Genomic DNA, 14,707 nt, shown 5'->3' on the forward strand with positions numbered 1-14,707 from the left:
ATTTCGCAAATGTACACTTTTTGGTGGTCTTTTCTGCCTTCACCCCTTGAGATACTGCTGTACATAGGTAAGCACTGAGTACTGACTGTTGAAATACAGACATGCAAACTCCTTCCCATGGCATACTTATTTTGAAGACACAAGTAATGGTGTCTAACTACTGGTCATGGAGGATGTTTTGAAGATTAAAGTGATTTTTTTTTTCCTGCTGTCTCAAAAAGGAGATACAGTTCTTCTCCATCACAAATTCTGTTTTGAAATAATACGTTTACATGCAGGTGATCTGTTTTGATATTTAAGTAATACCTCTGTTCTAGGCACCTAGTTGGAAACAAACAAAAGGTTATCTGAATTTTAATCCAGATATGATATTTTTTCGGCAGGAGGAAGACAAGTATTGCTGTGGTGCTGCAAGCCTCAGTTTTTATTGACCAATTACCTCAAGCACAGCAATTTATTAGCAGCAGCACAGTCGGTGTTTAAAGTTCACTGGGCCCTCAGCTTCCCTGGCCATAAAAGTAATTTATATCTGTGTGAATACCGCTGGTATTTTTTTCCCTGCAAAAAAACTTAACAAAGGAAGCCAGGGCAAGATGTCTCCTGCCTGCAGGAGGCACCTTTAGTTTAACGTAGGTGCTCAGAGGTGCAGAGGGATATGTGGTAATTTTGCGAGGGGGTGTTGCTATTCGGAGTGCAGCCACCTGCCAAAGGAGGACTCTGCTGTGGCTGTGGGTGCAAGTCGGGCTCCTGCTCTTTTGCAAAGTCGTCCAACGGGGAACACTTTGGAAAAGAGCACAAAAGAGCTGCAGATTATGGGAACACTGCTGAGCAAAAAGCCTCAATCTTTGTGTGCCTTGTTTGTTCAATACTGGAGCAATAATAATACCTGGTTGGGTAATACTTAAAAGAAGATTTTCTTCATTTTAAACCATTTAAAGTTGTACCCTTGACAGGTAATACTTCAGGCTTTCAGCAGAAAAATGTGGTGCTTATAAAAGCTTCAAATTTTCTTGCGTTTCAGATCGCCTTTATTTTGCAATTCTCTGCCAAAAACCAAAGAGTGGAGCTGGAAATACCCATTATTTCTGCATAGATGATGAACTTGTGTATGAGAAGTAAGTATGGTTTTATTTTTTCTGGTTTTTTTTTCTGAAATAAATTAGTCAGAACACCAGCAGTGAGGAAACAGCCTGATTGGCATTCTGTTTTTAAATTGAGCTGAGGGAAATATACCATTTCCATTATAGAATTAATTACATGAGTTTGGTCTTAGACTTATCTGCCATGATTATATGCCTTAGAATGGTTTCTTGCCTTCCAATCAGGATTTCTTAAAAACATTTTCGAAGCATAAGCTTTCATTGTACCCACTGCTGTTAGAAGACATAGGAACATGATGCAGCCATATAGAGCCAGAAGTGCACGTTGAACTGCCAGGCTGAAGTGGGTGTCTGTGGTTGTTCATGTATGAAGTGGAATGTCTGAACTTCCTACAGTAAGAGTAAAAACTGGCAAAATCAATTCAAGCTTTTATGAGCTGACAATGGATATATTATTTCCCCTGTAGTGAACAGTGTTTGCCTTTTACGTTTATGTGGAATGCTGCTAATTCTTTAAATGTTTTTGACCAAGGGCGTGCTTGCTGGTTTTTAGAGTACTAATCAGTCTTTATTCTCTGTGTTTACTTTTCTCTAGCACTATCAATTGCCTTCTTTTAAAGTAAAGCTTATGAGTTACTCTTAAAATAGAGTTTAAAAACTTCTGTCACAGAGTAACACAGTAGTGAGAAGTAAGTTCTTCAAACCTTGAGTTTGGTTTTGAATGCTGCTGTGTGAAAAACAAAGTTTTAGTCCATGTTTAAAGACGACAAACCTGTTTCCTCCAACAAAATGGTGTGTATGTATGTATCTAAGAAGGCATGCTTGTTTTTAGAATGGTGTACATATGTCACTTGTATCTTATTACTCCTTGTTTTGTGCATCTTATTAACAAGAAAAGGTGTTCACAGGGGTCATATACAAATTTTCCCCTTTCTTCTACCAGCTTCTATGCAGACTTTGGACCACTCAATCTGGCAATGGTCTACAGGTACTGCTGCAAGCTAAATAAGAAACTGAAGGTAATGCTTGGGGTTTTTTTCAATATTACTGACTTCTTAAAGAACAAAAACAAATGGGCAAAAGGTTTTGGTTTGGGTTTTTGTTGTTGTTGTTGTTGCTGAGGTGCCTTCCTAGAATCCTAACCTCGCTGAGTTTTGAATATGAATGCCAGAGTTTATCAAGGTAAATTTAGGGAGGAGGAGGATCAGAAGGGAAGACCCAGTTACTTTCAAGAACCAGGAGATGTATCGCTGTGGCAGTAACTAATGTTAAGCTTCTGAAAGATCAGTTGCTAAATGACTACAGACTCTTTTGAATGAAAAGCTCCCCTCCTGGAACTCAGTCTTCTTGGCAATCTTGCCCATATTGAGTGAGCTGGAGGGTGCAGTGCAACACGGTTTTATTTGAGATGTTTATGGTTTGATTTGGTCTTTTCTGCTGCTGACATCTCTTTAGTAAGAAGTAACATTTGATCTTCAGTGGCGTTGATGGCATTGGCCTGAAGGAGGCTGCTGTGCTCCTTCTGCAGGTTATTTTCTCTTAGGGATGCTCAGCAATTTTTGGGATTGGGCTCTTGATAGAGCACAGTGTCTTTAAAACAGGGATTGCCTACTTCCTATAATAATTAATACGAACGACTAAAAGTTAGTTACCTCTAATAGATGTTGGAGCACAAAACCTGTTAGGCAGATAAAAAAGCTTATTTGCATTAATGTGAATCACAGTTTGCCTCTTCAAAACTACTTGCATCTTTAAGCTGCCACTGAACTGTGAAAATTGGAAAGTATACAGAACATTATAGATTAAGAGTGTATTTTTTTTTCATTCCTTGATGTCTGTCACTGATAATAGTTTGCATAATCCAGACTTGCTTTATCCCTGTGGTACTACGAACAGGTTTGCCAGAGACAAGGTTCTCTGATTTTTGTTTACAGGATGCTCTGAAGCAACACAAGTCTGTATTATAAAACTTTTTAATATCTTAGGTTTTATATTGGACAGACACGTTAGGATTGAGAACATATTTCTGCCAGTGATCTGGGGTTTATTTGTGTTGAGTGCATTGAATGGTATCTGAGCAAGTAACACTGCTATGTAAATACATAAAATGACATTTTGTGATAGCTTAGCAGTTGATCAAAGCATGCAGTTTTAAGCACATCAGAATTTGTTTCAAGGGCCAGTTAGGGGATAACTGACACCACAGATGTCAGTTTTCTGACGTCCACAGATTTCTATGGAAAATGCCATTCCACCCAGTTTCTAAGATAATTAGAGAAACTATATGCCAAGCCAAGATGATATTTTAAAAAGCTATTTATGATAAAGTTTAGAAATACTTTCAAAGTATTTTAATCCAAGTATGTTTCTGATGCTTAGAAGCAAATACTAGTGGATTTATAGAGAGTCAGGTTTTCTTCAAGAATGAAAAAGTCTAAATTCTGTTTTTAAAACTGTTGCAACTTTATTATACCTGTGCTGTTTTTGAAAAGGCCATTTTCTATTTACTTCTGATTAATGGCTGTCTGTTACATAAGGGTTGAAGTTGGAAATATTAAATACGTGTAAGAAGAAAAATAAAAGATTCCTGTAATTTGTACCGAAAATTATTTAGGCTGGATACTGGGAAAAATACCAGAACAATCTAGGTGGGGCTGCAAAGTTTTCCAAAGCTTCTGAGGGACTAGTCTACAGTATGGCTGGTTCTCTAAATACAGGTGGCTGAAAGTAGATAAACAAACTCTTGCTTTCCTCTAATTTTATAAAAGAAGGGATAAAAGGTCTAAAATGCAAAATCATAATCTTGTTCATTTCTTGATACAGTCATTTTCATTGACAAGGAAGAAAATAATTCATTATACTGGCTTAGATCAGAAAAAACAAGCAAATGCTGCATTCCTCATAGGCTCCTACGCAGTAAGTATTTAAAGTTTTACATCAGCTGCTAACTGTGTTCATTTTTTCATACTCAGTTTTTAAAACAGCGAGATAAAGACAATTCTTTACTCTTGAAAATCATCCTACCATCATTATACTAATGTACAACATAATAAGAGTTTCTAAAGTCTAGCAGCTATGTGAGTGAAGTTGTATGATTTTAGGTTTTTTCCTCCTTACTGCAATCTGTATCCCTAGGAAGTAAGAGCATCACTGAAAAGAAAAATTAGTATTTCCATTTCATAAAAATGACTGCTTCTTGAAGTTTTACCTTTCCCCCAACCACACAAACCCTTTTTCTTTTTTCAAATACAGAAATAGTGTCTTGCACTGAGTACAGTGTATCATTTACCAGTACATGCATGTTTAAATAACCTTTTCCTTCCCCAGCTGTGTCTTTTTTACTATAAGATGATCTCTTCAGTTAACCCAGGAGAATTAGTGAGAATGTGTGATAGGCTTAGGGCCTGTATAAAGCCTGGGAGTATGAAAGGTGGCTGGAAAGGGGTATGACTGCAGAGGAGAAAAGGGCTGGCTTTACATCACAGCTAAATGTATTTGTACACAAAAGTGTAGTCAAGGAATAAAATGCTGAAAGCCTCAGAATGCAAGATGTGATGTACCATATTTATGTTCTGTTTGGACTTGTAACACACCTTGATTGTAACCGTTTCTCTTGTTTGCTGAGTAATAAAATGAAATGAAAAGCTCTGTGCTTTTTGATGTTGGAGGTTTGAGGGGTCAGAGTTCATGGAGCCTTAGGTCATTCCTATTTATTGGCTGCAAGGCTACCCAGTACTTTCTGTGATGCAGACAGTCTCCTTGCTGCCTCTCTGCATCATGCAGGATGTCCATTTTCTGCTCCCCCGGGGTTTCTCTATTGTCTGTATTTTACAGCATTTATTACAAATTGAGAACTAGATTTCAAAATGTGTCACTCTTGGTATTTGAACTCAGGCACTTAGACATGTTGCTGTAGACCTTTGCTATTTTAAACCACATGGAAACTCGTAACATGAGTTACTAAGCTTGTTTGCATTTAGAGGGATTGTGCTGACAAAACAGCTGCAGCTTTTAGGAAAACTACTTGTTCCTAATTACTTGATCAAAAGGGAGGCCCTGAAAGCGAGAGAGGACTGGCTTCAGTTATCAATCATTATTTGAAAAGAAATGGGTTTTGTTTTTTCCTTACACTTCTGAATATGTGTCCTAGTATTGTGCAGCACAGCAGCTGACATTTAGAGCAGAATTTTGGTACAGAAAACTAGTTAATGGCAAGGCAATCTAAAGAAATACTGTGGTTAACTATGCAAAAGTATACAGAGAAACTAATACGAATCTTATTTTTGTTCATCTGGTAGCCCTGTGTTCTGATCCACTTGGAGAGGGGAACCAGGTTCTAAAACATTCCGAGATTAAGGCACAAACAAGGCCAGATGCTGGATCCCAAAATGATAATTCAGCTTTATCTTTGTAAAGAGCAGAGAGAAAGAAGGAGGGTAGAAAAGCAGGAAAGGCTCAGGGTAGCTGTTAAAAGCACAGGACAGGAGTTACCACCCCAATGAAGTGCTGCTGGCTTGCAAGCTGATAGATCTCTGCTTCTTCCCTGGTTGCCTTGTATCCTCTGAGGCAGGCAGAGTACCAGGGTGGCAGCAGTCCCTGGGCATGGCCCTTAACTCCCTTGCTGTGGTAGCCCCTGGATGCCCACTGGCCAGTTCACCAGTATCCAAGTAAAGGTTGCCTGGTACCGAGATGGGCCCTGAGTGTCCACTGGCTGATCCCTGAGTATTCACGCCAGATCTGCCTGCCATGCCTTATTGGGGAGGGTCCTTGCTGTGTTCTTGATTGTAACAACTTCTTATCTTTTTTTTTTTTTTTTTTTTTTTGCTAAGAATAGCTTGTCTACCTGCCTGCCGTGGCTTGCTGGTTACCTCCTGGAGCTTTTGCAAGCAGCTCAGCTCCTGGAGCAGCCTGGCTGTTGCATCAAGACCTTTTAGCTCCATGCTCGAGGCAGTGGCTCAGCAGACTCCATCTTTTAATCAGTCCCTTACACTCTGCTATGTTGCAATAACAACATGCAGTTGAAGGGCAGTGCTTGAACAGACTTGAATAAAGCTCTAACATTAGTATGTATGGATTATGACAGCCCAAAGCACAGTAATTAAACATGGAGGCTGTTGTACAGAGGAGTAGGTGATGGAGATTAGTAGCAGGAAGTGGGGGTTGCAGAGTAAAGGAAGAATGCTCATACAGATCCCGCTGAAGTAGAACAGGAGATCACGACTGACTAGCCCATGCATGTGGGAGTGCTGCTTGCAGACAGATGGCCTATGGCAGGAAGAGGTCAGTCAAAACCACCAGCTTAAGTTACTGCCTTGAATACATGGACTGTTCCAGCAGTTTCTCTTCAGGGCCCAGGGCAATGTGAAGTGCAGTGGGAGTACCAGGCACCTCTCTGAATGCGCGCGTGTCTGTCCTGCATATCCACAGGTCTTAGATGGTGAGTTAGCTCCAGCTAGATGGATTTTCTCTCCAGTGCGATAGACTTTGGCTTTGGTACTGCTTTTTCTTCCCAGCAAGATCAAGTTGCTTCCCAGTTTCATGTGGGAGGGATTCCACTGAAGAAAACCTGTGCCCCCAAGGCTTCCTTTTTTCCAAGGCACCCTTTGATGATCTTTCGAGAAGAGACAGGCTTAATTACAGCTCCCATTGCTCAAGTGTTCAAACGTACTTGTGCCATATTTTTGCTTTCTGCAGAGAGAATTGGATTGTTCTTTCTGGAGTAAGCAATGATGTAGGATCTGTTCAGAATGCCTCATAAACATGTCTGTAAGTATATTTCCTTACTGAAAGGAAATATCGAGGCCTTGTTTATTTGAAACATATGTAGGCTTAAGTATCTACCTTCTTCAGTTCAGAATGCTTTGCTTGTTGATGAAGAAGGGTCCATCCAGCTATTGGTCAAATCTTTCAGAAGCTTTTCCTTAATTGTATTGTCAGACTCTGTCATGTTGGTGATGCTTCATTGCTTGAGCTGGTTGTCATCATTTAATTTCTGATCTTACGGTGTAAGTGGTAGGTTGACACTGTGTTTTGTTTTCTGTGGATTTAATGTGTTTTCTTGTTGGATTCTGGTTTTTTGGCTTTATGGTAGGTTCCCATTTCAACAGTTTACCTTAGATTGAGGAACTGTGTGGTAGTGCATGAGGTTTTGATGCTCAAGGAAGAGCAAGGAGGTAGAAAGGGAGCACGGCCTTTGCAGAGTTAGTCACGAAAATAGTGCTTGTGTACATGTGTTGTAAGGCATTTGAGAACTTAAGCACAGTTTTGGATGCAAAGTGCCCTGCAGATGCTGGTGCTGCAAGTTACTTGTTCCAAATAACAGGCTGCCAGGTTTTCAGGAACAGCAAAGTGTGTGTGATTTCTGGTTTGGGATTTTGTGGGTTTCTGTTTCAAGCACAGTCACATTTAAGCTATAAAACTGTGATAAACTGTATATAACTAGTTCTCCTCTGAGACTTCTATGTCCTCCATTCAACTTCTGAACATGTAATTTTAAGGACTTGTTGACCTTAAATTTGTATTATTAAACAGAATATTATTTAACTTCTGCTTCAAGGAGTTGGGATATATTAGCATGGTTTATAATTCAACATCTTTTGTGTAAATGTGTATATGTGTTTATATATATCATGTGGGGATATGCTCATTTGGACTACTAAGGCACTTATGAAAGTCTCTATTAACTGTGGTGTGGTAAGGGCAGCTGTTAGTGTTCTCATTTTCAAGCAAAGTCTGTTCTGAGTCTTTTCTTCACAGTTGGTGTGTTTTAATGTTTCCCCTTCCCCTTCATCTAACTTGTCTTTCTTCCCTCTTCAGTGGAGATAGTTTATGAACTCTCCAGACTTCATACTTCTTTCTCCCCCCTCCTGCATCTGCTACTTCCTTCCAGGTGTATTTTGATGTGACAGCACAGCCTAACTCCAGCTCTTCAGTATAACATGGCCTTGAAAATGAAGAACAAAATTTACAAATACATTGTTATATATGTAGTTTTAGAATGAAATATTATTTTTAGAGTAAATCTTAACAAATTAGACCTTAATCTCTTTATTGTTCATCTTTCATCTATTTTAATTCTGTATTTTGTCTCATTTTTACAGATGATATACTGCATAATGGGAATAATACTCTTCTGTGTAGATTAGCAAAAATTTGGCAGCCACACATTCAGCCACACAAAGGGTAGCCAGAATTCAGTGTGTTGGGGTTGAATGTTTACACTTTATTTGGGTGGAGGGGGAAAAGGGAAAGAAGGGCGGGGGTTGGGGGGGAAGCTTTTGTTCTTCACCTTTTAAAGAAAAATCTTTTCCTTGAAAGCTATCTGCACTGTTCAGGCCTTACCACACTACCAAAGCAGCAGTGATCTTCTGAGTTGGTATCTACAGTGGCTTCTCTTGATTTTCGCCAGGACTTGGCTGTGGGTGAGGAAAGTCTGCTTCTTCCATCATTGCTCCTTCTATATTAAGAAAGAAAATGTACCCTCTGTGTCCTGTCCACCCAATTCCCAAGCTCCCCCCTCTCCCCTTGGCTACATTGACTTAGTAACAGTGTTTTTTTTCTCAGGCCTGGCACTAATTATGTACTTGGAGGGTGACCCTCCCAGGGTACCGCCCCATGAACTGCTGTAATTCAGGTCACCTTCTCCAGGACTCATCTCTGTACTTTGTCTATTTTCTCATCTTCTTTCTTCAGGGTAAGCAGCGTTTCCTTCATCCCTTCTAATCCGTAGTGTTGGGTTTTTGACTTTTCAATTTGTTAGTGTCCCTCCTAGCTGTGGGCCTCATGATGGGTAGGAGCTGGAGGCTGGAGCAACAGTTGGCACCCATGGGTGTGATGTTGAACTGCTCTGTTCTTACTGTGGCAATTGCAGAATTATCTTTGGCTAAGCCTGAAAAAAACCTGTTCAGTGGTCCAGTTTGGGTGGTGGTCAGTGGGTAGTTACGAGTGGGTAAACCAGGTTTACCTTCAGCTGCATTTTGGTGAGAGGTGCTTGACGGGTGAGTGGCAGCGACAAGATGGACAAAGCACTGACCTTTTCATTTAAGCAGAAGTTGCCTGAAGTCTTGACTGCCTCTGTGTTTGTGTCCTCTCAAAAGCTGCCTTCTCTGAATCGAAATTGGGAAATCATGGGTAGTCGTCACGGGGGCAGATTTTCCTGCAGTTTGTACTAGGGTCTTCTTCAGGATGTTCCTATCAACTACTTGTCCCCAGAGGAGAAGAAAGGTTGTTCTTCTGGGATCCCTCACTGTGGTACTGGCTTGCTTTCTTAGCTGTTGTGAAGTACTGATGTGCCCAGCCCAGTTGGTTCAGAGCTAACAGGGCTTTCTGTACCTCCCCTCTGCTGTTTTAAAACGTAATTGGAGGTTTCTTGCTTTTCTTTGTGAGGAACAGAGGTGCCAGAGACAGGCAGTTATTCCTTCTCTGCCACTTTTACCCACTTAATGACTGTGTCTCCTAGTGAAGGCACCGTTGGACACATTCATCATGTGTACATGTACACCACAAATCCATACGGGGGCTTTTCACTATAATATGTTTCTGTTTTAATTTTGCATCATCTAACTTTTTTTCCTAAGGAATACTGCTAGGAATATAATGTATTAACTGACTAGTATATCCAGTGGAAGTTTTAATGTAAAAAAAGTATTTAGTAGGTTTAAGTTCTAACACCCCCGTAAGCTGGTGTTTGAGTCTCGTCACACACAGCAGTTCCTTGCATTTGTTCAGAGTGGGTGGGTTGCAATTATTTGCTGTTTGCAGCAGTTCAGGCTGTCTTGGGTGAGTGACAGTTTTGGAACATAGTTGTGTCAAGTAAAATTTGCTTGTAAGCAGTTTAAAATGAATTATCTCATTATTTTCTGGCTTTTAAGTCAGCATGGTTGGTAAACTGTACAATGGAGGTAGCAGCCTTAAGTAGATTTTGCAATTGAAGGTAAGCAGGTGGATAAACTTGATTATAGTGAGCACATCAGAGACATGAATTTAAAGTGCTGTCTACAGACATGAGTTGAGATAGTTTCTAACAGTAAAGCATATTTCAATAGCCTATTTAACATTCCTGAAAAAGCAACAAGTTACGTCATAGATTATTATTATCAAATATGTTTTATCCTGCATGCAGCATTACTATTTCGCTTGGCAATCACATGTATTGAAAGTTAAGATGCCTTTTTCAACCAGAGGCTCCTTTCCTTTTCCAGCAGGAATAGTTTTTATGCTATTGTGAATACTGTTCTGATGATTCTAACTCTGTTGCAGTAAACAATTGCTTAAAAAAATCAGCCTGGTTTGAAAACACTGTTATGAATCAGATAAAAACATGGCATTCTAAAAGCTCTCATTCTATGGTTGATTTGAAATGCTCAGGAATAAAGAATGGGTTGTTTCATCCTTCAAACCCTTCTGTTTCATTCAGTGAACTTTAAAGTGGCTGTTTGACAGCACAGCAGTGTTGGCAGGAGCAGTGCTTGAGTGCACCTTTTCCAGTACTCAATGCTTGGATGGTTCTTGACCATTCACAGAACTGCCTGTACTCCCTTAATTAGAAACAGATGTCCTAAATGAAAAGGGTGATTAGAGCAATGCTAGTGGTTCAGCTGCTAATATCAAATTTCTGGCTGTATTTTGAAGTTCAGTGGGATATTTCTTTGTATGCATAAAGCAAGCAAATTTCTAAGTCGAGTGTGGAGAAGTGATTACACATTGTGATAAAACAGTTGTTAGATTTAAAAGGCATCAATTCCTTATAGTAACTATTTTCCTGAAAGGTGTTTAAATAGAACATTTGTAGATTATTTTAAGAGTTTTTCTCTGTGTATTTGTGTGTATGTAGATATGTATGTACAGCCATCTACCCTGCATATGATTGTAGAAAAATTCTGAAAGCAACTGAACTTGTGGATTATGAATTTCGGGCCTGTGGCATTGTCTTAAGTTTTTGGGGTGTTTTTGGTTTTTTTTTATTTTATTTTATTTTCTTGATCTGCAGGAAATGAGGCTCTTGGGAAATCTGTAAAATTCTGATAGATTTTTCTTCATTTGCATGTACAAAAATGGACAAAAGCTATCCCAGAGAATGCCTACTTCTGCTGAATAACAGTTAATATCATTGCTTGCAACTTATTTCACTATGTTTAATCTTTTTAATAGTAGATCTTGTTGGTTGCTTTATTGGCATTAACTTAAGAAAACAGCTTTATTTGTGAAAGTTTTTGTCATCTTAGCACAGCAGAAACATAAATTGTAATCAGCATCCCGACAAACTAGATTCAGCTGTTGTATATTTTGATTTCTGGAGTTTGTCTTTTCCCATTTCCCCTTTTTCCCCCAATACATACCTCATGAATTTACAAATATATCTTTGTCTTGCTATTCATCAGATCAACATTTCCATTCTCTTCTTTTCTGAAACTTCAGTTCTGCTTGCTGCCTTAGGAAGTCCTTCTCTCTTTCAACACTTCTGTCTGCTGCAGGTCTTTGATCACTGCTACTTTCTCTCTCCCATTTACTGTCTTTCTTTAGTCTTTGTTCACCCACATCATTCCAATGAAATCATTCATCTTTAAGGCTTCAGTGGGTTTCTCCTGTTCAGAAACAGTACTATATGTAGTTGAAGATAGATAGATAGATAGATAGATGTGTCAGAAATATTTTTTGAAGTGAATCTTTCCTTAAACCATGCCAACTGCACTTTGGTTCACTTCATGGAGCAGCCTAGGAGCAATCCCAACGAGTAATGGGCATTCAGTCCACCGGACCAGACTAAAACTAGCTGTAAAGCTTACAAGCTGCTGGAAGTTTACAGTGCAAATGTCAGATCTTCAGTGCTGGCTCTCAGTCTACAGATGCACTTATTCTGGTGCACAACATTTCCTAATGCAGATGTGGCCTCTGCTGCCTTGGCATCTGCTGCTGCTCTGGGCTTTGCTGCCCCTTCCCTCCCTCCTCCAGTCTTACCTGTTTCCACATCTGGAATTTGGTTCACCTGCAACCTGAACCTAGGCCCCACCTATGTTCAGCCTGCATCCAGCCCTGCTTACATCCAGGATTTCTAGCTGGGTGCTCCCTTAAGCTGTGACAGAAGCTGATCCTGTGTCCACTTTGACTCTCAGAGCTTCTTGTGTTTTGTTACTGCCTGGATACTTTCCTTGTGAAGTAATTATCTGTTTATGGTCTATGTGCAGTGGCTGAATGTCATTCTTCCTCTTTGAAGCACTCCACACATTGCACCTGTCTAGCTATCTTCACACTAACCTCATTTTTTTTGTAAGCCACTTTTCACCAAGTACACCATCTGACCATTTCGTCAACTGCTGTTTCATCTGTTGTGTGTAGTAGTGTCACAGCTGAAGGACAGCAGGATCTCTGCTTCAGAAAATTCTGAGAAATTTAAGAGTTTCCTTCTTCAGTAAATATACTATATTTTCCTTCATTTGTACCGGAAGTACTATATATTTTTGGTTTTGCAAAACTACATTGGGTTTTTTAAGTGGCCTTGTATGCAGCAAGTGTTCATATCTAGCTGTGTTAAGGAAAGTCCATACACATGTTCATGTATGTTAAAATGGTGTTTCTAGCAGCTTCACTGGTAATATAATTTCAGAAGTGCTTAAGAACTAACATATTTCAGTATCTTGCCACATTATTTAGACTTATTTTAATACAACACCTAATGTAACGGAAAATAAACTTGTCTCTCAGCTTTTACACTTGTAAACAAATGCTTCTGCATTGAATCTTGTTTTCTTTAAGAAGGTGATAAAAACTCAGCTGAGATATGGGAGAAATCCTTGGCCTTTCTGACCTACAAGCACTTACAGAATTAGCTACTATTGGTTCCATTTCTATCTGCCTGTGGTACAACTCTGCATATTACCCAGCCTGACAGCACTGAAGTCCAGTCGGACCTTAGGAGGAATTTCTTCACAGAAGGGGTGATTAAACATTGGAATGGGCTGCCCAGGAAGGTGGTGGAGTCACCCTCCCTGGAGGTGCTTCAGGAAAGACTGGGTGTGGCACTCAGTGCCATGGTCTGGTTGACAGGGTTGTGTTTGGTCAAGGCTTGGACTCAATCTCTGAGGTCTTTTCCAGCCTAATTGATTCTGTGATTCTGTAATCCCGAGTTTTTTCCAGGTGACTCATTTCTGACCACAAACTCTCTTTCTGCCGTTTAATTACCATCTGTTTGCTAATGCCATTTCATGTCTGTGGTTTGTACGTTTTTCAGGGGCAGGGCTCTCTCCCTGGTAAACAAGAAGTGCCAGATTTATATGGTTGCTAGCAGTATGTGTTCACTGTGCTGCAGGGGGCAAATTAGGACTGTATCAAAGCACACAATTTGAAATTTCTGGGAAGATAACCTTTTATCTAAATCAGGCAATGAATATGCCTGCAGAATAGAAAATGGACTCTGGTGTCTGAGGATAAGCTATTTAATTATATTGGGGGGGCTTTCTAAGTATATTTCTATTTTGGGTGTATGCTTGCAAATATATAAATGCAAGAGTCTCCTCTCCCCAGTGAAAGCACACACACACACACAAAACATGCAGTGTTCATTACTTAACTACTTATCAAGGAAGATTTTTTGTTTGTTTGTTTTCCTAATGTAACCGGAAGAATGCTCCAAAAATACTTAACACAGTAATTGAATCAGAGGAAAATCAAAGGGATCATCTGTTGCCGTGTCTGTTTTAGCTCTCTGTTTAGGATATGTTTCAAGATGGGTTTGTTTGTTGGGTGTTTTAGCAACATCTGTTCCAAGTCTTGTTCTCTCTGTGTGTATTTTGTGTGTGTGTGGAGGGAGATGTTTAAGGTCTGTTAAGCCATTTGTTCAAACTGGCTTTGCAGCAGCATCAAAGAAATTTGAAAGGCTACAGCAACTTTTAAGGGGGAAAAATGTCCAAAGAAATAGAAAGCAAATATGCCACACTTAGATTTTTGAGAGATGTTTAATTAATGCTCATGAGGATTTTTACTTTCAAATAACCTCTAAGGAAAAAGGTCATTAATATAAAAGAAGTAAATAATTTTACTGAAGGTTATTGAAAAAATCCCAACTTTCTGTAGTGTGCTAAAGCTTAGTTAATGCAATTTTAAAGAAAAAGTATTAACTTGAAATTACTGAATATTGACCTGTTAATGACAGCTTGTTATTAACAGTTGTTACTTCCTGGCCATGCTGGGATGGTGTTTGATGGTATTTGAAGAAGAGATATGCAATAAAGAGGAGTTTTAGGTATTCTTTAAGGAGACCTTAGTGTTAAAGGCTATCCAAGAGGGATCAGACATGTTGTGATGGAAGACCATGTGGATATTTCTCGTAAGTTGGTCTTTTGTGAATTCTTTTCTGAGTGTTTTTGACACTAGAAAGTTTGATACATCTTGCCTCAAGTATGTTACTTCATTCAGTTCTTAGTATTTTGCTTCTGAAGCTACGGATTTCTTTTTTATTTACTTAGTTTTTATTTTTTTTGTGGCATCTGGATTTAATTACTGGATGCTGCCTCACCAGTGCAAAGGAGGAAGTACAGAATTTGGACTAATCTAAATGTTCTGCTGTAGGAAGATCAAAATATACATGAATTACTGTTTTAGTCTTCTCTGCT

The 14,707-nt window shown here is 39.3% G+C and overlaps 1 protein-coding gene across 1 annotated transcript in view; it reads left to right on the forward strand.

Annotated features, from left to right (window-relative positions):
• The window catches only part of CDC14B (cell division cycle 14B), a gene marked incomplete at its 5' end in the record, with an annotated part of 43,828 nt that overhangs the window by 6,528 nt on the left and 22,593 nt on the right, over window positions 1-14,707 (forward strand). Inside the window, 3 exons of the mRNA XM_018085958.2 lie at window positions 1,022-1,115; window positions 2,044-2,119; window positions 3,924-4,016. Of these exons, the coding sequence (XP_017941447.2) occupies window positions 1,022-1,115; window positions 2,044-2,119; window positions 3,924-4,016 (263 nt within the window). The remainder of the gene's footprint in view (window positions 1-1,021; window positions 1,116-2,043; window positions 2,120-3,923; window positions 4,017-14,707) is intronic.

The sequence above is a fragment of the Manacus vitellinus genome, unplaced genomic scaffold (genome assembly GCF_001715985.3).
Source record: "Manacus vitellinus isolate BGI_N305 unplaced genomic scaffold, ASM171598v3 scaffold_9_pilon, whole genome shotgun sequence".
Lineage (NCBI taxonomy): Eukaryota > Metazoa > Chordata > Aves > Passeriformes > Pipridae > Manacus > Manacus vitellinus.